This window comes from Montipora capricornis, chromosome 2 (genome assembly GCF_036669925.1).
Source record: "Montipora capricornis isolate CH-2021 chromosome 2, ASM3666992v2, whole genome shotgun sequence".
NCBI lineage: Eukaryota > Metazoa > Cnidaria > Anthozoa > Scleractinia > Acroporidae > Montipora > Montipora capricornis.
The window spans coordinates 43,597,613-43,621,484 of NC_090884.1; the positions used below are offsets into that span (position 1 = coordinate 43,597,613).

The 23,872-nt window shown below is 39.9% G+C and overlaps 3 protein-coding genes across 3 annotated transcripts in view; 2 read left to right on the top strand and 1 right to left on the bottom strand.

Annotated features, from left to right (window-relative positions):
• LOC138022968 (sperm-associated antigen 8-like) overlaps positions 1-1,982 on the top strand; it is a 6,682-nt gene extending 4,700 nt beyond the window's left edge. The window contains exons 6-7 of the mRNA XM_068870003.1: positions 802-864; positions 1,608-1,982. Of these exons, the coding sequence (XP_068726104.1) occupies positions 802-864; positions 1,608-1,721 (177 nt within the window). The 3' untranslated portion in view covers positions 1,722-1,982. The remainder of the gene's footprint in view (positions 1-801; positions 865-1,607) is intronic.
• A 4,816-nt stretch (positions 1,983-6,798) lies between these two features.
• On the bottom strand, positions 6,799-15,488 carry LOC138023031 (U3 small nucleolar ribonucleoprotein protein MPP10-like). The gene is made up of 7 exons (XM_068870066.1): positions 14,588-15,488; positions 12,822-13,053; positions 12,457-12,598; positions 11,905-11,972; positions 11,537-11,674; positions 9,575-9,685; positions 6,799-8,490 (listed from the first exon to the last, which is right to left on the bottom strand). The coding sequence occupies exons 1-7, from the start codon at positions 15,466-15,468 to the stop codon at positions 8,008-8,010; spliced, it is 2,055 nt and encodes a 684-aa protein (XP_068726167.1). The 5' UTR covers positions 15,469-15,488; the 3' UTR covers positions 6,799-8,007.
• A 77-nt stretch (positions 15,489-15,565) lies between these two features.
• LOC138023022 (uncharacterized) overlaps positions 15,566-23,872 on the top strand; it is a 37,050-nt gene continuing 28,743 nt past the window's right edge. The window contains exons 1-2 of the mRNA XM_068870060.1: positions 15,566-15,666; positions 19,687-19,845. Coding sequence (XP_068726161.1) covers positions 15,579-15,666; positions 19,687-19,845 — 247 coding nt within the window. The 5' untranslated portion in view covers positions 15,566-15,578. The remainder of the gene's footprint in view (positions 15,667-19,686; positions 19,846-23,872) is intronic.

A 23,872-nucleotide genomic window follows, 5' to 3' on the forward strand; every position in this document is an offset into this window, starting at 1 on the left:
TGTTGTCACTGACTAAAAAACTTATGTAAAAATATGTTTCGGTCAAAATGCTATGACCTTCTTCAGCATAAAATGGCTTACGAATACAAAATGAGTGCTTTCATTTTAAAGCACTCATTTTGTATTTGGAAGCCATTTTATGCTGAAGAAGGTCATAGTGTTTTGACCGAAACGTCTTTTTACATAAAACGTCAGCTTTTAGAATCTCTGTACGGTGGCCAATTTACATTATCAACTCTGTTGATAAAACCAAATTTTTGTATACTACTTCCCCACCGACGCAGCACCACAGTTTCTTTAGAAACTACCCCCTTCATTCTTTTTACATAAGTTTTTTAGTCAGTGACAACAAGTTTTTTAATCATTTTTATCATGCCTGACTACAACTACGGTATTTTTAAAGCCAAAGGGTTTATTTCACTGTTGAATTAAGCAAAGAAACCCAATCGTTAATCCACATGCAGTCTTACTTTTTTTTTGCTGCTGCCATTGGAGCTGCAGAATCACTTTCTCTTTGCATGTGAGTGGTTTCCATTTTTGTTAAGGTAATTGAGAAGGACAGTGCCCCTTAACCAACATTGGACCAACTTGGCGAACTGTTGATCACCAAAAGTTGATCCAGTTTTGGCTGGAGACAGGTCCTCTCGTTCAATTATTAATTACCACCATGATTGTTGCCTCGTATATGATGGACAACAGAAAAAAAAAAGTCAGTAGTTGCTGTTTGTTTGTTGGGTTTGCATGTTAAGTGTGATTGTGGAAAGCAACAATGCATACTTTGTGTTTCTTTCTGTTAATCAGGATCATGACGTGAAAACTGAACAACCTGCTACTTTTTGGCTCGAGAGAGCTGAAGAGGTTCATGTAAGTAAAACCTGAATGACAAAAAAATTATTGTGAATGATGTTTTTTGAACTCAAGATGATTCCTGAGAATCCGAAACAACAAAACAGACTCATTTGGTGGCAAGTAGTGTGTGTGATCAACATTGAAGGTCTTTTAGTACACTTATGTTGTCTTTAAAAAGTGCTATTTTCTAGCTTAGGCTGATGATTCTTAAAAGCTGAAAGCTCAATCACTGCAAGTTATACCTTTTGACAATGATATGTTCACTGTGTGCAGTGAGGATATGATTTTTTAGTAAAAGGAAAAATCCTGGTATTTTTTTTTTTTTCATCAGTATCTATATAATAAATCATAAAATGTAATTATTATATAAACACCAATGAAATACGAAGTGAGCTTTCGCGCGAAAACATGATCATTATCTTCACAGGTGAAAAGATCACTGTTGCTATGGTTACATATGAAAATTGGGCGTTTAGATGCCTTTCGTGAAATGGTTTAGTATTTCATTGGTGTTAGTATAATAAATAGAATATTACATGGCCTCTTTATCTTCTCGTATTGAAAAATATTTCACTTGTTCGCTGCGCTCACACTCGAAGAGAAATTTCGTATCTCCGCGTGGCCATGTAATATCCTCTATGTATGAGAAGTGCTGGTTACATTATTCTTGCCTTAGAGAGCTTTTAGCACAATTTCCTCCTTTTAGCATGTGGACCTTATCTGTAGTTAAGTAATCACCTAACTGATGTTTCTTTCAGGGCGTTTCTCAAGTTCGAACGGAGGACACTCCTTTCCGTAAAAATGCCGCTTTCAGTACACCAATCGACGAGTATAAAGATGCTCCGAAACCCGGGGAACGGTGGAAGTTTTGACAGCACTAATCCTTTAGCATTCAAATCCTGAGTTACTTAACATGTAAATATTAGTTTTCATTTTACATTTCGGTGTGCACAATTTCTGAAGAATGTAAAACAAATATAGGAGGACAAACCAAACTCTCTTAAGTCTCAGATTTGATTGTGGAAAAATTTATGAATAAAATTTTAGGAATGAAATAGAGTGGGCTTGATGAATAGAAAAGATACGTTAAAGTTCAACTTTGTTGAAAAATATAAAGCCCAAAATTGAGAAAATGTTTATTTTGTTTTTGTTTGCTTCGTCATTGTAACCGGCTTTCGTCTGTTCACCAAAGATAAGTCCTGTTGAATGGGAATTATATCTGGATTAATAGTATACACTAAAACCAGATGAAGAATGACAGCACTAAAACAGTGGATAGCGTTGAAGGCGCTCTCTGATTGGCCACTCAAACTCCGAATATCCTTTACTTTTCGCTTCCGAGCAACTCGCGCGCAGTTAATACCCCTGAATATTCATGATAGTTCAACTGTTTTGTAAAGGAACTCTGGCCGGTTGAACTGCCAGTTAAATTATTATGACCAAAGTAGGAAACACGCGGGTTCAATTGTCAACCTCAAGTTGCCCGGCTTCTTCGGTCGCTGATTCTCATAGTTTTTGAGATGGGACGACTGCGATTTCCCCAAATGTCGTAGCTCAGATTGTGGCAGCGGTTAAAGCTTCGTTAGCTTTGGAAAAAGAGCAGTCATTAGAGCAAGTCTCTTCGCCCGTCAGCTCCGCTCATAGTTCGCTCGCCGTGGTGACAAACCCTGCGAGTTCGTATCTTTCTTTTGGGAGCGGTCCAGCCGATCTCGAATTTCGCTCTTCGGCCTTTTTTGCGTCTGGTAGCGCCTTGCCTATGGCTTCAGCTTTTTCAAATTCGTCTTCAGGTATGCAATCCTTTATTGTTCCCTCATTTGTCAACACGTTCTCTACTCCCGTTTCTTCGACTCCTGCGGCTGCGAGTTTAATCCGCACTTTGCCTTCAGTATCAACGATTTTCTCTATAGCTAGTGCCACGTCTGTTGCATCGCCTGGCCTGTTCTCCGCCAGTGAAGTCCGCGTGCCTTCACTCCCCGTACTGAACCAACCGTTCGTTGTCGGCCCGGGTTTTTCCCCAGTTCCAGCAAAACTGTCAGTCAGATCGTCTCTGGGAAGTTTGTAGATTTCAGCGATTTGTTGCCGGCCAATATCGCTCAGTCAGAATCGGAGCCGCAGCTTTTGTTCGATGGTCGCATGATTGTCAGCTCAAATCCTAAACGCTCACGTGTTAAGGTCGATGACATTGTGACATGGATGGAGGCCTTCTCTATCTATACCATGATCCTGACCTCATATTTCCCACACCGGTGGAAGGATCTCTCAATACAAGCTCCTGATACTGCGCACATACCAACAAATTAATAGCGGTCGGGTCTGGCTAAGTTTACCCTGCGGACAGAGTCTCTTTCGATCTTCCGAGAAAAGTCGGGAAGAGGAAAGAAGACTCTGCTCGCGGCCTGCACATTCTTTGATCCCCCGATCATCCAAAAAAAAGGATGAGTCAATCAATTTCGGCTTGTCAAACCTGTTTTTTTTTAACTTTTGCGCATGATCAATCGCCATGCGTCTTCAATATTTTTGTTTCAACTTCGTAGCAATTTTTAACTGTCTAAATTCAGGGGCACCCAACGACCAATTTGTTGTGTATTGTATATTGTATACCCCAGTTAATGAAAATAAATGTTATTAAGGCATTTTCAGGTGTTTTTCAGTGTTGCTGGGAAAACATTATCTGTTCCTTTTTCCCAGCAAGACACACAAGAAATTTCCCAGCCAGCTAGATAAAATTGGTTGGTTTCCCAGCCAGCTGATCAAATTTATTTCCCAGCCAGGAATTCCGCGCGCTTTCAAATCCCTCGATCCAAAACGACCGAACAAAAGCGACAAAATCAGGACAAAACAGTTTTTTTCCGCAAGCGCAATCACTCTGACCAGCCGTCGTATGTTTGTGACTACTCTCTGGGAGAGGGAACGGGTTCTTTTTTTTTTTTTTTAGTCGTCCTCAGTCTTCAGAGTTTCTACAGCCAGCTCGGCTTGAAATGCTAGAAAAGGTCAGTAATTCCCAGGCAAAACCTCCATCAATAACAAAATTTCCTAGCCAGCTCATCGAAACACCTATATTTTTGCCAGCCAGCAAGATTCCTCTTGGGAACAGATAATGTGAGCAACAGATTCGTTGGGTGCCCCTGTAAATTCCCATAAGTATTTCCCCTGCATGTCGGTTACAGAAACTAGTCTGTCTTCTAATGGAAATGGGCCCACACAAGGACAGAGAAAAACTCGTGTGTGGGCCCATTGCCATTAGTAGGGCTAACGGTCACATGGTTCATATGGGGTAGAATTACACTCTAATCAGTAAGTCTGTCTAAATATAAGACCCACACGGCCAACGTTTGCAAAAACGTAATCCCTTCTTGTACTTGTACATGTTCATTGTCGTGACTTTGACATCTTCAGTTCCCACGGCCTGCTCCCGTCTGACCTTGATTGGTTAGCGGTGATCTAACCCGAAGCGTCTGACCTTGATCGGTTACCGGTGATCTAACCCGAAGGTCGTGGGTTCAATTCCCACCCTGGTCAGAGTTTTTCTCTGTCCTTGGGTGGGCCCATTTCCCTTAGTAGGGCCAACGCTCACTTGCTTCATATGGGGTAGCTCTTTACATTACACTCTAATCAGTTACGTTTGTTTAAATATAAGTGCTACACGGCCAACGTTTGCAAAAACGTAATCCCTCCTTGTACTTCACATCAGTAGCTTTGGTGTAATCTCAAAGAAGGGTCAACCAGGAAAATGGCGCCTAATGGTGGATCTGTCTTCCCCTCACGGTTCCAGCGTCAATGATGGGATCTCTGCCGAGGATTTCACCATGCAGTAAATCCACGTAGATCATATCCAACCTCGTTCCCAGGGTCTCTCTTCCCTGCCTCCCTTGGTCGTTGGAAGAGAGACCCTGGTTGCGGCTGGTCACGTGACCACCCAGAATCTGGGTGGTAAAAAAATCTGCTGGAAGGGTGGGGTAACAGGGTTTTTGATTGTCACAGTAACAAATTTACTAAGGCAGGGAGAGATGGGTATGTCACTTGGCACAGTAGTTTTCGCTCTAAAATCATGTTTCAAAACCAAACACCAAAGACGTTGTTTTACTCTGCTGACTCAAGTTTATGTAGGGTTTGTGGTTGCCCGTGTTTCCTCTCTTTCCCTCAACAATCGAGGCAGAACTTGGAAAACTAAGGATTTCCCGTAGCCGGTAGGAAGAACAGCAACTAAATCTTTCTTTAAATATAAACTGTCCAGGCAAATGACTTGTTTCACTTTCAATTTTATATCGTCATAGACAGCCGAAAGTAGCGCCTTCTGAACACATCTCAGAAACTCGAGCGCCATTTTGAAACAAACAATTATTCAACTTCACCTTCTCTCGGATGGTATTTTATCGTCCTCTCGACCAAATGTACTTGAGTACCCACCCACCCTGTGGTTTTGGATGGATAGATGGTCACGTGATCAGTCGCAACCAGGGTCTCTCTTTCAACGACCAAGGGAGGCAGAGAAGAGAGACCCTGGGAACGAGGTTGGATCAGATCATTCGTAAGGTAATTCGGCTTGGTCGGCGGGCTTTGATGGCAAAATTTGATGTGGAGTTCGCTTATCGAAATATTCCAGTTCACCCAACGGATAGGGTATTGTTAGACATGAAGTGGCGGGGAAAGTACTATGTAAACCTTGTCCTCCCCTTTGGTCTCCGATCAGCACCTCATCTTTTTTCTTCGGCCCGGGGGGATGGCCCTGGTCCTCTCCTTCGCTTCCAATCTGGCCAACCTTTGTCGCGCCCGGTTCTCACTTCATGGCTTCGAGAGATCCTAGCTACGGCTGGTGTTCCCGGTAATTTCTCAAGCCACAGCTTCCGCATTGGCGCAGCTACAGTAGCCGTTTGGCAGGGTATACCGGATCACCTCATTCAAGCGTTACGTCGTTGGACTAGCAATGCTTATCTGCTCTATATCCGCACTCCAGCTGAGGCCTTAACAAGTTTATCTTCTCAGCTGTTTAGTCATCCAGTCCGAAGGGATCACCACTTTTAGCCGCTTAGAGCCTCTCTGACTCGCAGTATCGGCTTCTTATGCCAGGCGTCTTGTGTATGTAAGGGTATCTGTGGTGTTTGGGGGGTCTTTCGGAGGTCCCATGGTATACCTGCTCGCGGTACATCCGGTCCGGTACTTGCACAATCCGATAATACAACCACTCCCCCCCCCACCCCCCCCCACCAAAAAAAAAACAAAAAAAAAAAAATTGCATAATCATCGGTTTGCAATTCCTCCTGGTACATGAAGATGTCCCAATAGAGTGAAATCAAAAACAAAGCCAGTGCATTTTTTTTTGGAGGGAGGGGAGGGGGGAGGGGGGGGGGGGGTGAAAAGATGTATGCTTTTAAATGTGATGCTATAATTAAGACATCAACAACGAGTGTGAGTGCTTCATAATAGCTGGAGGTTCCAAACACCGAGAAACTGAATGAAAGAACGAAGCCGAAGGCTTAGTGCTTTTATTGTTTCGACTTTTTTTATATGGCTTCTCAAACAAGGTTGTGCATTTTTAAATTCTGCTTCCTTTGCTAATTGTGATGTAAACATTGCTGTAAACAGTGGAAAATGAGTTATTAAAAAACGCTGTTCTTTGGTTTAATTTCTTTTGTTTTGATGCGTAAATCTTGTTATCCAATGAGGAATCAGATGAAAACAACGTGGGGTTTGGATATGATATCCAAAACACGTGTGGTTTTCATCTAGGTTTTCATTGGGTTTCAAAAGTCATGCATGTGACGAATTGGCTTTGAGCTCATGAATTATTAATGAGTTTGAGAAAAGACGTTTCGTGACCTGGAAACTGCCAAGATGTCATGTGCAGGGTCCCATCGTGTCTTGCTGACTTCGGGGAGGGGAGCATTATTAAGCTACGGTAAAGTGAAAGACTGGGAAAGTACTGACATGTACAGTGTCACTTTGCATTCTTGCTGGTAATAAGTTCCTCCAAGGTGTAATTCTTTATTTTTTGCATCTACAAAGCATGTACTAGATCACGGATGATTTGCGTTCCAAAAGGGGTTCGCACCTTGGTTTGGTTGGATCGCACTCTGGTCGTGACTTTCTCTAGCTTACAAAAACGGCTTCCGTTCGGCTGCAGTTTATCAATTGAGAAAACTATTGGAGGGTAATGTGAAGTGCTAATAGTCAATTCAGTTGAAATATAAGTACTACACGGCCAACGTTTGCAAAAACGTAACCCTTGCATGTACCAATCGAGAAATCTTTGCCGATGTCACTTTCTTATAAATGGAAATCGAGTTTGTTTGTCGAAAGAATCAAACTGGCTTCAAAGGTTCTAATTTAGTACATACTTTCTTTCTAAAGTTTGGGGAAAAGATGAGGTAAGACTGACTTGTATTGCTTTGGTCATATAGTTGATATCTGGATACCTAGTTTAATCCCTTTTCAGGTTGCTCGCAGGAAGAGTCAAGAGAGAAAAGCCCGAAGGTGCCTAGCTTCCCTCCTTCTATATTGAAGTGAGGTGAATGGTTCCTACAGGGAAGAGATCGTTTCTGTCACCTAATAAAAAAATATAATCGTAACTATTACAAAATTCTCGAATCTGATTGGTTTCTTTTCGCGCCTATTTGTCAAGTAATTGGCGAGCGAGCAAGTGAGTGTCCAATTCAGGTATACAATTTGAACAACTCCAAATAGCCAACTTTCACGATAGCTTATTTAAATTTTGTATTCCCGGTGGGGTAAAAATAACAATAGCTCCAATTAGCATGAGACAAGCAAAACCTAAAGGATTCTGGTACTTGTAGTCAAATGGCGTCATCATGCAAATGTGCTATTAGCTACCGGTAAATGGACACTTACGCCATTCGCGCGTCAATCACTGGCACTTGGATGGGGTCTCCATTGCTGTTTTCAATCGCACGATTTCTCCCTGAATTGTACTCCACTCAGTCCAGTTACTATTACATATTCTTTACCTAAAGTTACAGTGTCTGACAAAAATTAACATTTCCAATTCTGATGGGCGTCTAATTCGGAACAAAAGAGCAGAGAACGCAGGAGCATGGACGGAGACAAGCTACCGAAAAATTTCAGCAACCTAAATAGCTTACAAAAACATTTGAATTCTTAGTATTGATGGTGGATATTAAACGTTCTAACTTTACTCAGTAATCAGAGTTTCATGTCAGTCACTGTAGTTGTAGAATTCAGTTTCTTCTTAGTTGTTTCCCTTTTTGTCTTCACTTGATCCCTAACCTCTTCTTGAAGACGAGAGAAGAAAGCTGAAGATGATTTCACAGCTTTATCGTTTCCATCATCTTTCAACAAAGACACGTTTTTCGACGTTTTGCTATCCTTTTCCAGTCTCTTTAAAGCTGCCTGTTTCGCGTACTTGTTTCCAAGCCCTGGCCTGAGCTTCTCTATAAGTTTCCTCCCTTTCAGTTTTTCCACGGCTCTTTGGTGCTGTCTTTGTTTCTTTGCCCTTCGCTCTCGCTTTCTATCGGTTTCTGTCAATTCTGTGGTTCCCTTCTGTTGCTTCTTCTTCTCGTGTACCTCTTCAGGAGCCAACATCATGGCATCGCTAACGGTTACAGGGGCGACTTCTTCCACTGATATCACAGGAACATTGCCGACCACTTTAAGCTCGGGTTTAAGCTGAAATAAAAACCAACTTTGCGTTTAGAGGGTCGTTAGACTGCACAGCGTTTATTTACTATGCAATGGTTTTCAAAGACGCAAAGTGTGGAGATTGCAAGCTTTCCCAACCAAGGGTCTTTAATATAAATACAAGCTGAGAGAGGGCTTATCAAATATGATGCAAGGAATTGGGACAGTAACCTTCTTGGTATAATTATTAAGTTTAACGTGCTTTGAGATACAAGATTGCGTCTTGCGTGGTCTATTCCACTTTGTAATCGCCTGCCCACGGACATAAATTACTTTTAAATAGGTTTTTTTTTCTCGGAGATGGGGAATATATTATGTTCGCATTTTTTCAGGGCCCACGTCCAGTTCTAACCCGTTGGTCTTGTTCTTAAACAGCCGTCGAAGAAGGATGAGGGATTCACAACCAAAGGATGAAGAATGTTATAAAAAGTGGATCCTTCTCGGCCGCTTTAACTTTCGGCATGTCTCGATAGAAGGCTCGAATCGACATGTCTGACTGACGTCTCAACCTGTGTTTTGACTTTCTATCCTGAATTCAAATCTGAACTTGGCATCATAGACTTGTAGAGCAAGCCCACCTCAAATTGATCGTGTGGGGGCAGTGTGGCCTTGATATCCGGAGATCCCGGGTTCAAGACCCGCTCTGACCACTCGACGTCGAATTTGATCCTGGTAGTCCTTGGTTTAACTTCCCAGCCGCACTTGTAAATAGCCAACTGGTTTGCCTCCAGCCAGTTGGGATTCTTAACAGTTGTTGTTGTTGTTCTGTTCTGTCGTTTCGTTGTGTTTCATTGGCCCTGAAAAGCCCCTATGGGGAGCGGTCAATTAAGTATGTATTGTATTGTATTGTAAAGGGTGCCAAGAGGCTTTGTAAAGCAGACGAGACAGGGAACAGTTCTTTCCAAAAGGAATAGCAAGAATTTTTAGATCAACAACACTTCGAGGAGCCTGTAGTTGCTTTACAAAGTGTCTGTCCACCTCACACTTTTGGTTCTTGTCGTTTTCTCCGGTTGACTTTCTTTGTACATGAAGTTCAAGAAAAGGTTATGAGCAAATTAAATGAGTGACTCACCGGTTTGGGAGTAAAATGAAAGTTGGACAAGGCATCTAACTTGGCGAAAAGCTTTGTCATCATTCTTTTGATCTCTTCGTGTTCTTCATTTTCCTTCTCTTCAGCTTCAACCTACAATGTGTCGATAAACAAATAGTCCGAATCCTACGTTAAACTTTTAATCACATAAATGGAGATGAACATATATCTTGAGTCACAAGAGGGGCAGCGTAGACGAGTGATTAGCGTGCGGTCTCTGATTGGTTGATGTCCAAGTTTGGACCGGGTTGCAACGTGGCAGTCGCTGGAGATTTCAATTGTGATTTAGTTCATTCACAGAGGTGACCCAGCCCGGGGGGAGGGGGGGGGGGAGGGGGGGTGTGTCGTGAAATGACTTCATGAATTTGTTTCGTTGGATGGTACATCCGGACAGTACTGATTATGACCTTTGATGACTTGATTGACACTTAAGGCACGTGAATCGTTTTGTGTAACGGGTACCGCACCCTTTTATTAGTCGATCCAAATCAAATTGTAAGCGAGATCACTTTAAGCAATGGTAAAATAAAACAATTCAGTGACAAGTTCAATTTCTGCAATTATTTATTTCTTTTCCGGATCTGGCTAAAGCCAAGCGGTCTGCCTCCCATCATACATAGGGTTGTACAGGTAGAGTCCTCCCCAAGAAAATTAACTATTGTAGGGTAATGTGAAGTGCCGTTTTCTACCCATGTAAACCATGTGAGACACAAGGAAAGAGAAAAACTCTTCCCAATTCCATTAGTAGGGCTAACGCTCACATGGTTTACATGGGTAGAAAACAGCACTTGACGTTACCCTACAATAGTTTATTCTGTTGAATCATAAAGTGCTACACGGCCAACGTTTGCAAAAACGTAACTCTCCCCCAAGAATGCAGGATGATGACTTAAACGTTGTTTATGATAAATATCACAAAGTGTCCCTTCAGCCTTCTCCTCAACTTCCAGAAACATCACTAAATTGTACGTCAAACTTTACTCCTCAGGCAACCATGAACAGTTAAGATAACCTCACTCTAAAAAACAACCCTTTATGCCGTTGTAAATAGGAATCTGGCATTTAGACACTTGTGCATTAATTTGATGAACATAAATGCTCAACGAGCCATTTCTTAATTTCGCTTTTGATTTTCATTAAAAAAACGATCGATTGAGTTCCTATGTGGTCCACTCCAAACTAAATCCGAACAATTTTATAAATACAAACAGCCGAATGGAGACGGGATTTTAAGTGATTCAGCCAAGGGCATGGGTAACTACATGGAGGAGGGAAAATTTACTTACTTACTGGAGGGGGGCATTGGGGTCTGCAGAAATGCGGTATCTGTTAATTTTTAGCGCGGTATTTCGGAAATTCTAGTCCAGGTGAAAGTTCGGAATTGCAGTATGATCAAACCCTACGGAAAGCGGTTCTCGTACATGTATGTTTTGGTTTACATCTTTTTCTCTGTTTTTGTTCACGGTATTCGGTGCAGAAATTGCGTTACGGAATTATTAGACTTCAATCCGGTTTCTCGCGGAAATACAGTACTGGGAAACCCCCAATGTTCCCCTCGTACTGTGAGCGAGCTAAAAAAAAAATGACAAGCAGACTGCCGGACAGACAGATGAAAATATTGGCAGAAAGGCACACCCAACTAGTGAAAGAAAAGAGTTTGAAGTGTTTGAAAAAAAAACAAGCCTACTGTTTCTGTTCTGAATTGATTTAGGTGGTTCTTAGGGGGTGGGGTGGGGAGTTGGTATAAGTTTGAAGAGCATCTTCAAGTACACTGTCACAATCTCTTTTGAAATGCCAACTCAAGTGCAAAGTCCCACAACATTTGCAAAAGTTTTGTAGTCACACTCTGTAAAAGAGGATAAACTATACTCAGCTTATTCATGATATCTTGTCTGTGCTTCAAGGCATTGGTCTGTAATGCCATAGCACTGTTATCAACTGTACCTGTGTTTGTTTGAGGTACTCTTGTTCATAAATCTGACTGAGGCTTAATTTGCTTTTTTCTTGGTCCAATGGTATCTTTTTCTTGTACTCAAATGGTTCTGTCACCGGCTTCACCTTTCGTTCAACATCATCCCAGGCCTGTTATGATGAAAAAAGAAATAGGGTCCCCTCATGTGATTCTTGGAGTTACCTTCACCAACTTACATGTACAGGTGTACATGTAAACGTTGATCAGCATAATGTTCAGGAAAGCTAATCATCATCTTGAAATTATTATTTTTATAATAACAAACTCAGTAACCCTTATCATTTTTGACAAAGCTTTACTAAAATGAAGTGAAAATGTCAGACTGTTAGTGTTACCATACCTGGTCCTTAATTCTCTGCTTTACAATGTCTTCCAATTGTTGAGTTGTTTCCTCTGTTATATCTGGAGCTATTTTCAAAAAATTGTGAAGCAACATTTAGCCACAGATCACATGGATAGAAGAAGTTCTGGTAGTCAAGTACCTGCACATGCAAGTCACACCATACTGTAACAATTTTTTTATAATGACCATCATATTTTCAAAGACTGTCTCCCACTCTATTTTCAATGTTGAAACACAAGTCCAGTGGATGGAAAATAATAAGTTTGTGAAATACCTTGCCACAAATACATGTATGTCACAATCCTTGAAAAAAATTACCTTGGTTATACTTTCAAAAGAACTACCTACAATCCTTCAAGGCCAGGTGTGGTGTTTTTGTGGTGAGTTGTCATGGGTTGATTGTTTAGTATGCGTCTGTAGCACATATAAATGACCGAAGTACTTTCTTACACGTAACGGTAAGTTTCAGTTTTAATGATATGCAAAACTGAAACAACTTTTCTTCATCATTTTTTCATTGCAACAGCAAAATGCTGAAAATGCCCCTACCAGCAGCTGTTGCATGATCAAAGCTGACATCTTCTTCCAGTAAACTGTTGATAGGTCGCACATTCCCTCCTGCTTCACCAGACATCTGCCAGGGTTTGGGGGCTACGTTTGCATTTTCCAGCTTATCAATGTTCTGCTTCAACTGAAAAAAGAAAACGGTTGCTAGGATTAGAAATTTACACACAGCATGTAAAGATTACTATTGATTCAAGGAAGAATTCTTGCTGCAAACAGAAGCATACTTTTTGGACAGACCCACTATGAAATCTATTTCTTATAAAACATACAAAATTTGTAATAATATTTACCATATTATTAATTCTTGACCCTTGAGGCTTTCAAAAACTGATGTGGTCATACTGTACCTTTTGTTGTTTCTTCTCAAAACTGGAAATTGCTTTTTCCTTCTCTCCAAGACCCATTCCATGTTCACTGTCCGCAACCATAGCTTCACCTTTCTCCACAAGCTCTTGCTCATTTTCACTCATTTTTTCATCATCTTCATCTTCACCTTCTCCATCAGGTGGATCAAAAAAGTCAGCATACTTCATTTTTCTGGCAGATATCCTTTTCTTTTTCCTTCCTTTCTGTTTTTTTCTATTCACATGTATAGACAGAGAAAACACAAAAGTGGAAATTATATATGCTCTGTATTTTTCATAATCATTATAATTGGATGTAGCAGCTATCATTTCAACTACTTTTTAGTTTTGCAACTTTGCTTAACAGTGCAATTAATTTTGATACATAGATGTACATGCATGTGCTAAGACCATATTTGCTTCACCACAGATTAAAAATCAATACTTCAGTGATAAATATACCACATAGGCAAGTGTGTTAGACTTTCTCACTGAGGTGAGCCAACAGAACTCATCAACTAAGCACAATTCTTTACAGCAAAAAGGTAAAAGGAAAAAAGGTTAGCCAGTTACCTCTGCACTGCACTTATGCCCACGAATGCTACTAATTAGATGAATGCCCAATTTTGATATCCAATACGAAGTGTACGAACTGTAAGCATAATTTCTTCCCTATATTTCTAACAAAAAGGTTAGGGCAAAGGTCAATAACAGCAGTTTATCCTTACTTGAAGAGCCTTGGGGGACACTTTATGACGTTAATAATAATAATAATAATAATAATAATAATAATAATAATAATAATAATTATAATAGTAATAATAATAATAATAATAATAATGTGTGGCTCCAGAAAATATCCATACCCCCACCACGGAAGACTTTTTAATTTGCACCCCCCCTCCCCCCAGGATTTTCCGTTCCTGGGGGGTTTTTGATGACCCCCCCCCCCCTCCCCTCAGGAATTTCCAGAATTTTTTTACTTATAAAAAAGAAAGTGAATTAGTTACATAATTGCAGCAAAATTTTATTACAACAGTGTAAACATTAAGCTTAACTTTTAGAAAAATATAACGCTTTGTTAAGCTCATTATCCACCTTAACTTTTAGCTTCTTCGCCATCAACTTTGCAAAGCGTAGTAGTGGTTGCTAATGACTTCCACAGATAACTCATTGTTTCAGATGCCCCATCTGACCCCATCTTCTGTTAGACACTGATTGAAAGCATATCTACAGGTGATAACTTAAACCCATTGACTCCCAGGAGTGAGACTTTATACACTTTACTCCGTCGTCTAAAACCAGATGATATTATGCACCAATAGTGGGGGCCCTTCAGGAGTCAGTGGATTAACAAGCTCTACATTCACTCAAAAGCTATGTCCCCTTAACCCATTGACTCTTAGGAGTGAGACTTGATAGATTTTACAGGGACGGATCTAGGGGGAGGGTGCAGGTAGTGTGCACACACCTCCTCTCCCCCCGAGATGACCTGCAGCATTCTAATACAACTGGTATTCTGGAAGAAAAACAAACATAACCAGTCAGCCACCCCATTCCTTAGTGGTGCACCCCAGGCTAGGAAAAATTCTGGATCTGCACCTGTTTTACTCTGTCTAACACCTCAAATTTTTTTACTCAAATTTTCTAATGCCAGATGCTTTTACTTGTCATTGGGGGGGGGGGGGGGGGGAAAACAATGAGTTAAATTCCTTTTAATGCTGATACAACAAGAAAACTACATGTATTATGCAGGCTACTGTATGCACCTTCCAAAAAGAGACTCAGTCGCGCTAAGAGCTTTACTCCAGTCTTCATCCTCCTCATCTTCCTTGTTGCTATCAATGTCCATAAAGTAATCAACAAGCTCACTGTCACTCTCATCGCTGTCTTCATTGTCATCATTTTCCATCCCTTGGGTTTTCTTTTTATGTGCTCTTTCAAATCGTCTATCTTCTCTGTCTAAGAATTGAATCATGTCTGAAAGTTTGAAGAAAGTGTCATCTACCTGAGTCCTTTTTGCGGAATATGTGTGTTTTCTTTTCTGTTTACTCTCAATGGTTCTTTTTCCTTTAACAAGACGGTCATAGTCATCATCATCCTCCTCTTCCTCTTCGTCCTCATCCTCATCATCATCATCATCATCATCATCATCGTAACTGCCATCCTCATCATTACCAAAATCATTTACTCCATTTTCGCCATTTTTATAATGATTTAATTCCATGTCAACACTCTCTGCTTCTGAATCACTTTCAGACAATTCATTCTTAAGGTGATTTCCATACGCATCTCCCAAACTATTCCTTGCGCTTAAAAGTGTAAGGTTTTTAGCGTTTTGTGTCACGTTCTGAACGTCTCTTTTCCCAAGTGTCAACAACGGGCCATTCTGTAGCTCAATTTCTTGCCAAATTTGTTCCAGATCAAAATCATCCACCAAAAGTTCCTGTAATGGACACGTGCCTGCCAAAGATCGGCTACCATTTAGTTCGTCCTTCTTGCAAAAATCAAATATTTCCTTGACTACAGCAAGATTCTCCTTCTCAAGAGAGATGGGAGGTTTGAGATACGCTTCCGGACGACTGAAAGTATTCTCGAACCGCGAAATTATGGACACAAGGGAGGCCATTGCCTCATTGTCGTCCGCCATGATGGCTTCAATGGCTTGCTCGGTTCTAGTCTCTTGCAAGATGATAGCAGCTGAGAACCTGGTTCAAAGTTTCAAAGCGCTGTCACTTTATTTAATACTTCATCAACCTGATGGCGGATGCGGATTCCGACAGCCAAGAGTTAACATTTTCAAGTCAAAAGAATCCGTCCAAAGATGCCTTGAAGGGAAAACGAAAAGGTAAAGATGATTAGCCAGTTTCCAAAGTCTATTCCTTGGGTGAAAAACATTTCCATCTATTTTTAATTTTGCGCTCAACGTGGTTGATTCGCTTGGTTTCGTCCATTTTCGTCGCACCCTGCATTGATTTTCGACGGAACAGAAAGTTAATAATTTAAGAGACGAGACACACGGAAGCCTAAACAGCAAGATTGAAATATATTCGATTTTATAGTTTCCGGTGGTAATTCGATACATAGAGTTATACAATCTGCTTTTCTCCCGAATTAAAAAGAGATGTGTTTGGGTGCATCTTTTGAGTCCGTCTAACATGCGTGAGGAAGAGGACACCTTCAAATTTATTCTTACATTTTCGATCACGTATATAATGTCAGGGTTGTGATTGTGTCATCAATGATTCCTTTTAATTACTTCGTGTCTTTGGGGGGAATTTTCTTTCAAATCATTTGGTTTTTTCAGAAAAAGAAACAAGCGAAGATCATCGCTGTGGTATTAACCTATCGCGTGATATTATTAAGCTAAGCCTATACAAGTTCAATGCCCTTAATACTACAGTCGTTCTCCCCCAAAGAATACCGCTTTATCGCCCAAGTCTTTTCCAAGTTTTCTGTTTAATTGTTAATCAAACTCCCTTTTATTGAGACATTAAATACACCAATAATACTCCAAATAATTATTTAGCGACTTTTGATTCTTACGTTATGTACACAAAGACAACCACACATGAACATCATCGATTGACAACAGAAGTGTTGTTACCGTTTTAATAAACATATTGTATACATTCCTACGTGAAGAGGGAAAAGTTCTTGGCTAAACTTCAGAATACCCGGCCACGATTGCGTGACATTAAATGCCTGCTCCGTCCCGCAGTCAATAAATATTTACATATGGAAACTCCATAAAGACTAAATTGCAGAATACCCGGCCCACCAAATGTCCTACTTAAAAAAGCTGCCACCGCGGTCCCGCAGTCGTGTTTAACAATTGTGCTTCCGCGTCCACTAAATGTCTTACTTAAAAAACTGCCACCGCAGTCCCGCAGTCGTGTTTAACAATGCTGCTTGTCCGCAGTGGCATGGGATAGAATTCATAATTCTGTTCCTAAACCGGGTATTCTGCAATCGCTCCTTAGCTTTCATTTTGCTGTTCCGTTAACTACACTTTTCGCGAGATCGTGTGAAGAAGAAAGAATTTGTTTACTGATTAAGCCTAAGCGCTGGTTTCAATGATTGGGTCTAAGCACTCTTAGCTTTTATTATGCGGTTCAGTTAACTACACTTTTCATGAGATCGTGTGAAGAAGAAAGCGGTCGTTAACTGATTAAGCCTAAGCACGATCGTCTGAACAAGAAAGCAGTCGTTTACTGATTAAGCCTAAGCACTAGCTTCAGTGGTTAGGCCTTAGCATTCTCGTAAAATTTTAGCTATCGTTTTCCGGTTCGGTTCACTACACTTTTCACGAGATCGTGCCAAGAAGAAACCACTCGTTTACTGATTAAGCCCAACGCCCGTTTCAGTGATAAGGCCCAAGCAATCTCGTAAAATTTTAGCTTTCACGTTGCGGTTCGGTTAACTACACTTTTCACGAGATCATCTTGCCCTTGAACAATTTTCATTCAACGACTACGGGACTGCGGACTACGGTTGCAGTTCATTTTAGTGCTTTCCTTTTAACATTTTGCATTCAACGACTACGGGACTGCGGACCGCGGTGGCAGTTCACTTTAACATTTTGCATTCAACGACTGCAGGACTGCGGACCGCGGTGGCAGTTCACTTTAACATTTTGCATTCAACGACTGCGGAACTGCGGACCGCGCTGGCAGTTCACTTTAACATTTTGCATTCGACGACCGCGGGACTACGGGAGCAACCGTTCCATGTCACGCAATCGTGGCCGGGTATTCTGAAGTCGCTTCAAGTTCTTTTCTTTTGTTTTGTTACTCTGCGTGCATGAAATTTAGTTTTTTATTCAGCCTGACTTTTGTATTTATGTTCTGTTGCTTCATTATTTTTTCTATTATCGAATTTCATTATTTTTGTTAATTATTTACAGTGCATGTGGGACCCTGTCATCATGAACACTCACCCCGGGGGGGATAGGGTCGCATTTTCACGACTGGATTAACTATAATGGGGTTACATTTTTAGTAGAGTTACTAGAATGGGGTCGCACATTTTCAGGATTTCTGGGATAAGAAAATTCTGGTAAGCAGGGATTTTAAAATAGGAAGATCCGCAGTTAAAAAAATTGACCCAAGTACCCTCCTGGGACACTCAAGGTGCGTTTACGCGACAGAGGAAAAATGGCACGGGTCCGATAAAAAGTGGAACTGTTCCATTCATTTTTGTAAAGAAACAGTGAACTTTTATCCGTTCTGCTACGGGACCATACACTGTAGGCGCCTATGGTCCTGTAGCGGAACGGATAAAAGTTCACTGTTTCTTTACAAAAATGATTGGAACCGTTCCACTTTTTATCGGACCTGTGCCATTTTTCCTCTGCCGTGTAAATGCACCTTTAGTGATTTCCCTTGATCACTCTTTGTAAATGTATCCTAAACAATGTTTTTGTTAGACTTAGATGATTAGAGTGTAACCCCATATGAACCATGTGAGCATTATCCCTACTAATGGAAATGGGCCCACACAAGGACAGAGAAAAACTCTGACCAGGGTGGGAATTGAACCCACGACCTTCGGGTTAGATCACCGCCGCTCTACCGACTGAGCTACAAGGCCAGACAGAAGCAGGCCGTGGGAACTGAAGATGTTAATCACTCACTGAAAAACTATGTCCCCGTTAACCCATTGACATCCAAACCGGCCAAAACTGGCCAGACTTAGTGTTTTACTCTGTCTAACGCCAGACGATTTTACTCGTCAATAGGGAACCCCTGGGAGTCAATGGGTGAAATTAGTGTCACGGCGATGAACATGTACAAGTACAAGGAAGGATTACGTTTTTGCAAACATTGTGTTACCCTTGGGATTCTGGAATCAGTGGAAATCAATAATAGACTATTTTCCCAATCCCATAATGCAATACGTTTGGGGGGGGGGGGGGGGCTCTTTGCCTAAAAACAATACATGAACTATTTACTCTTAGGACTATATCGTGCTTCAGCAAACAGGGTATCCATTGTTTTAACCCCTTGACTCTCGGGGGTTCCCCATTGACAAGTAAAATAGTCTGGCCAGTTTGTGTCAAAGGGTTAAAGCAAATAACGCAATGAACTGTATCATGGAATTTGCGAAAATAGCAAAATTTTTAATATTGCAAATTCATTTTTTTAAAAAGTGTTTTCGCCTCTATTCAAGTTAACTTCTAAAAACTACTTAAGTATTCAAGAAAGAAACCAGTAGGAATGGGATGATATGAATAGTAAGACAGAAAATTAAAGTGTATGGTTTTGTACGTGTGTTTTCCAGACAACATAATATTTGGTCATTTTTTGTTCCAGATTTGTAGAGAATAGGAGAGAATTGTACAAAACTTCAAAATGCCAGGGCAAACATTTGTTTTGCTCATTAACCCATTCCCACCAGAGATTGGGACTTTATATAGATGCAGTATTCTGTCTGGTGAATTGGGGGTGCTTTAAGTGTGAATATGTTAAATTCTTGTTTTGTTGGTGTTCTTGTTGACGTGACCATTGTATATGTAGATCTTTTTTTCCCTATGACTATCATTTGGACTTAAAGAATTTGTGTACGTCTGGGACACAGATTTTCTCCTGAGTAGGTTTTAATGCTTAGCCTTTTGACTCAAAGAAAATTCTGTGTCAGTCAGGCCCACATGACCAATAAAAGGATAGTTGGCAATATTTGAAACTATTAAAGTTTCATTGATGTACATGCATACATATATTTTCTAATTATTTTTACTTGATAATAAAAATAATAAATATCCAAACGTTTGTTGACCTTTGTAGCTGTCCTATTTTAAATACATGTAAGTAGGTTTTGAGGATAACTGAAATGACAGGTAACCTTTTTTAAATCTTGCATTGTGAAGGGAAAAATGCTGCTGTGAGTAAAGAAGGACTGATTAAAAGTGGAATGAACAAGTCTGGGAGGGCAGTTTTGGTGTCTGGAACAAGTACACAGCTACCTTATGGAGATGCACCAGTTGATCTTTCATCGGATGATAAGGATTTAGTCCTGGAGTACTCAGGTAATTGCAAGTTGATTTTGTCCGTGGAGGCCCTGAGCAAATGTTGGATTCTAGTTTGTTGGCAAACATTATTTCTCTTGGTTGGGATGTTGGAACTACTGTGTGACTTGCCAATGTCGTTAAGAATGTTTTGTTTGTTGAGATACGTGGTGGACAGTTATCCCATACTCTTAGTATACATTTGACCAGTGATAGATATGACAACTTTACATTACACACATCCAAAAAAAGTTAGTTACAGCTGTACTTGGGGTTAAAAGGTGTGGGATCACATGCTTCAACATGATGGCCAACACTCCTAAAGTGCAGTGTAGTCAACTACTGCTTAATAAGGTTTGCAAAATGTAGTAGGGTTATCATGTTCCAGAATAAGGCTTTTGAGAATTCTTTGTAATATTTGTTTTGCAAATCATAGCAGAGACATACATGTAACAGACCTGTTTATTACAGTAATGATTTCCATTTACATGGAATAACTTACAGTTCATACATGAATGCAAATTTACAATTATTATGATACTTTTAAAACATGGCAAATCAGTTCAGGCTATCTTTCTGTAATGAAATTTGGAACAAATAACCATTCAGCAGAGGTTTCCTTGATTTCCTGCTCGAGCGAAATGGAAAGGAAAACTCTGCACAGAATCTCCTCGATCTTCTGTCTCAGATGTCTGTCATGACATTAATGCAACATCACTTCCACTGCCATGGTGTTTGCATTAAAATTCAAACTAGTCATTGGAGGGGCAGGGCTTGAAATTGTGACCACTACAGTTGCATTTGCGACTTAATTTTTCCCTTTGTGACTAAAATATCTGGATAAGTTGCAAATTGTCGACTTGTTTTTTCTTTGTTGCCATTTTCCTGCTACTTTTGCTAAAAGAAATAAAGAAATGACAAAATTAGTTTGTTTCTTGCTGTCTTTCAATCTGAATATAGCATAATTTAGCTGTATTGTTACGTGCACAACTCCATTGCTTCAATATCATTTGCCATTTTCAGCAGTTTCTTTGCACACAAGTATAGTGGGCTCATATTTTGCTTTACTAAACCGCTGACAACACAATGCAGCGCGACGATTTTGCGACTAAAATTTAGGAAATTGCAACTAGACTTTTGCATCTTGTCCCATAATTGGGAATGGATTTTTTTCGGTAATTTCAAGCTCTGAGGGGGTAGGTTTAACCCACTTAAGAGTTCTGGACAATGTTGAGGTGATTCGTGCAGGTTTCCATTTCTTCTTGCCAGAGAGGGAATTCAATGAAACCTCTGCGAAGAAAGGTACAAAAAATTGTTACACCTGTGGGTTAAGGACGGTGCCTACTTTTGTTATTGCGCATACGTTGCGCGCATCTTGAGTTACTCAGGTTTCCTATCGGTGATGCTTAATAATACAGTGATATTTTTGCTTGGTTTAAAACTATCAGGAGAAAGGACGTTCGTGCCCAAAATGTTCCCACATACAGATTTTTTTTAAACTTGCCACGCAGAATGGTAATCATCTACTTTTGCCAAAAAGGCAAAAAAATGGAGGGTCACCATGCTCATTTTCGAGATCATGAGGTGCACTTTTAGAAGATTGGGTTACTTTAAGACGATCTTAGCTTACAACTGTCAGCAATAAAAAAGCTGCATTAGTGAAATTTAGATCAGGTAAACATACTAAATTCAACATAACTAATATAACTAAATTAACCTTTGCAGCTGATGTCTTTTTCTGAGGTGAAATAGACCTTGAAAAACGATACATAAGTACTAGTCTAAAGAAAGAAAACTTCGGTCGCACAAGAGCATAAAAGGCGAAATATTTGTAACTTCTCACATACACATTTTTTTGTTTTTGTTAAAATGCACAAAATCATGAAAGGAAGTGGTCTACGGAAAGAAAAATGGGGGTCACTAAGCATTCAAGAGAGTAAAATCGCTGCGAAGTTCTCAAGGCGATGGTATATTCGCACTGTCACGTCATTGCGTGACATTTCCAAGAAGACCTGGGTCCACAGCAATCCCATGATGCCACACGCTTTCACGTTCCATTCTTGTGGAAAATGTTTGCGCCTTTAGCATCGTGTCTACCTTTGTGGTCTGCGATGCACGACGTGTGCATGACATGCGCAAAAAAATGCACAGTAGCAATGGGCGCGAACGTCCTTAAAGGGGCTAGGTCACGCTTTTTTTTTCGGTAATTTTGTTTAATTTTGTTAATTATGAGCTCTAAACATCAAATTGGCAGAGCAAGAGTCTTTCATTTGCAAAATCACGGCCACATAACAACTGAGAATGATTTTCCAGTCTTGTAAATGACATTTTGATATAGACTGATATAAATTTGAAAAAAGACGGGCCGACGTTTTTCAAATTTACCCAAATTCAATCCATTTCAATCCTCTCGAGTTTTGTCCATCCTTGACCCTTCTTGGCTTCCCTGTGTTTTGTTAGAGTTCTTCTATAGTTTTGAACAGTTATTTTGATATTTTAGTTAATTCTAAGACCATTCGATCAGTGCTGAAATTGCCTAAAATTGCATGACCTAGCCCCTTTAAGATCTACATTTCCTGCATAATCATAAACCAGGGCAAAAATACCTTTGAAGTAGTAGGCACCGTCTTTAAACTAGTTGTCACGGTGTACATTGGCGGTTACCATAGTCTTTATCACTTAGCAACAGTTTATAAAATGATGAAAATGTACGTTTTTATAAACCATAGATAATTTGTGATGTACATGTGGGTGGACATCACTGGCATGACATGCAAATCTTTCAAGGTTCAGCAGTTGTTCCACTCTGAAAGAGTTAGCCTGTGTGGCAAGCGTTCCCTCAGTCTCTTGCCCCAGTTTGCTTAAAATTCATTCTAACACGAACTCTTGCTATTCATGCTATGAAAGAGTTGAAACAAGAAGATTTAAGAAGCATAAATTATAATTTTCACAGAGGTTAAAAAGTTAGGAATTCAGTACCCTTGCTGAAATGATCACTTTTAATTAAAACAAATCACAAGGTTTAGGGGTCACTTACCACAGTCTTAAAAATGTGTTTGAATAATAGCTATTTGTGAGACTCATTCAAAATGTAATGACTTTGTATAAAATGTATGCACATTTAGATAATAGGCTTAGTAATGCATGGAGTTTGCTTGGTTCTCACTTATGATCTATTAGAGGACAGACACATAGCTGACATCACCATTACACACTTTTTCAATTTTTATTGAATAAAACAGTCAAGTAGATTCTCTACTACAAGTAGATTCACTGAATAGATCACAGAAAAAATTGAAATCTGGTAGCTTACAGTCATGTACAGTAGTCAATAACATACATGTATGTCTTAATGTGGTGTTGACATTTTGTCCATTTGATGACTTTATTTTAATATCAGGTAAGAAAAATGGTAAACAGAGATCGTTGGGATTTTTAGACCTCTTAATTGATCTAAGATAACGTTTTGAACCAGTTTTGCACGTCCACTTTTGCTTGTTAATAATATTACTGTTTATCTTGAGTACTGTATTGGCTTAATCAGATGACCCATCATTTTAAGTTTTGTTCATCTTAACAGAAATAAATTTCTTAATGAAACAATTTTATTAAAAGAGGTATTAAAAGAGGTGCATGTATAGTAGTTAACTACATGTAACATTTAAAGTAGTTACATGTACACTCCTTGCAGTGAAACATTATTCTGATTTTATCTTGATATTGTTACAAAACATCAGTTAGATATTGTTCATCTATTAAACTAAAAACAGCACTTTATTTCGAACATTTCAACTAGTACATCATGGCTAATATACAGTTTACTGTATGATGGACACTTAATAATTTTTAACTTGTATAGTAAGATCATTTAATGATCTCTCTCGCCACACTACAGAGTCAGTGTGCTTACTAAATCAGAATGTACGGGCATCAGGTGTCTTTTAGTGTATTAGACTGTAATAGCAGTACTTGAATCAAGGATCTTATGAGGAGAGAACTTGTTATTACAGCCAAGTTTTTATAACTGCAAGTCAACATTGACATGAAG

What these genes read in the sequence shown, in the direction of transcription:
- LOC138023031 (XM_068870066.1), bottom strand. Translation starts at nt 15,468, where the DNA reads ATGGCGGACGACAATGAGGCAATGGCCTCCCTTGTGTCCATAATTTCG. An exon ending in TGATCATGCAACAGCTGCTG is followed by an intron (nt 11,973 to 12,456) that starts GTAGGGGCATTT and finishes TTTTGAAAATAG; the next exon opens with CTCCAGATATAACAGAGGAA. An exon ending in AGCAGAGAATTAAGGACCAG is followed by an intron (nt 11,675 to 11,904) that starts GTATGGTAACAC and finishes TCATCATAACAG; the next exon opens with GCCTGGGATGATGTTGAACG.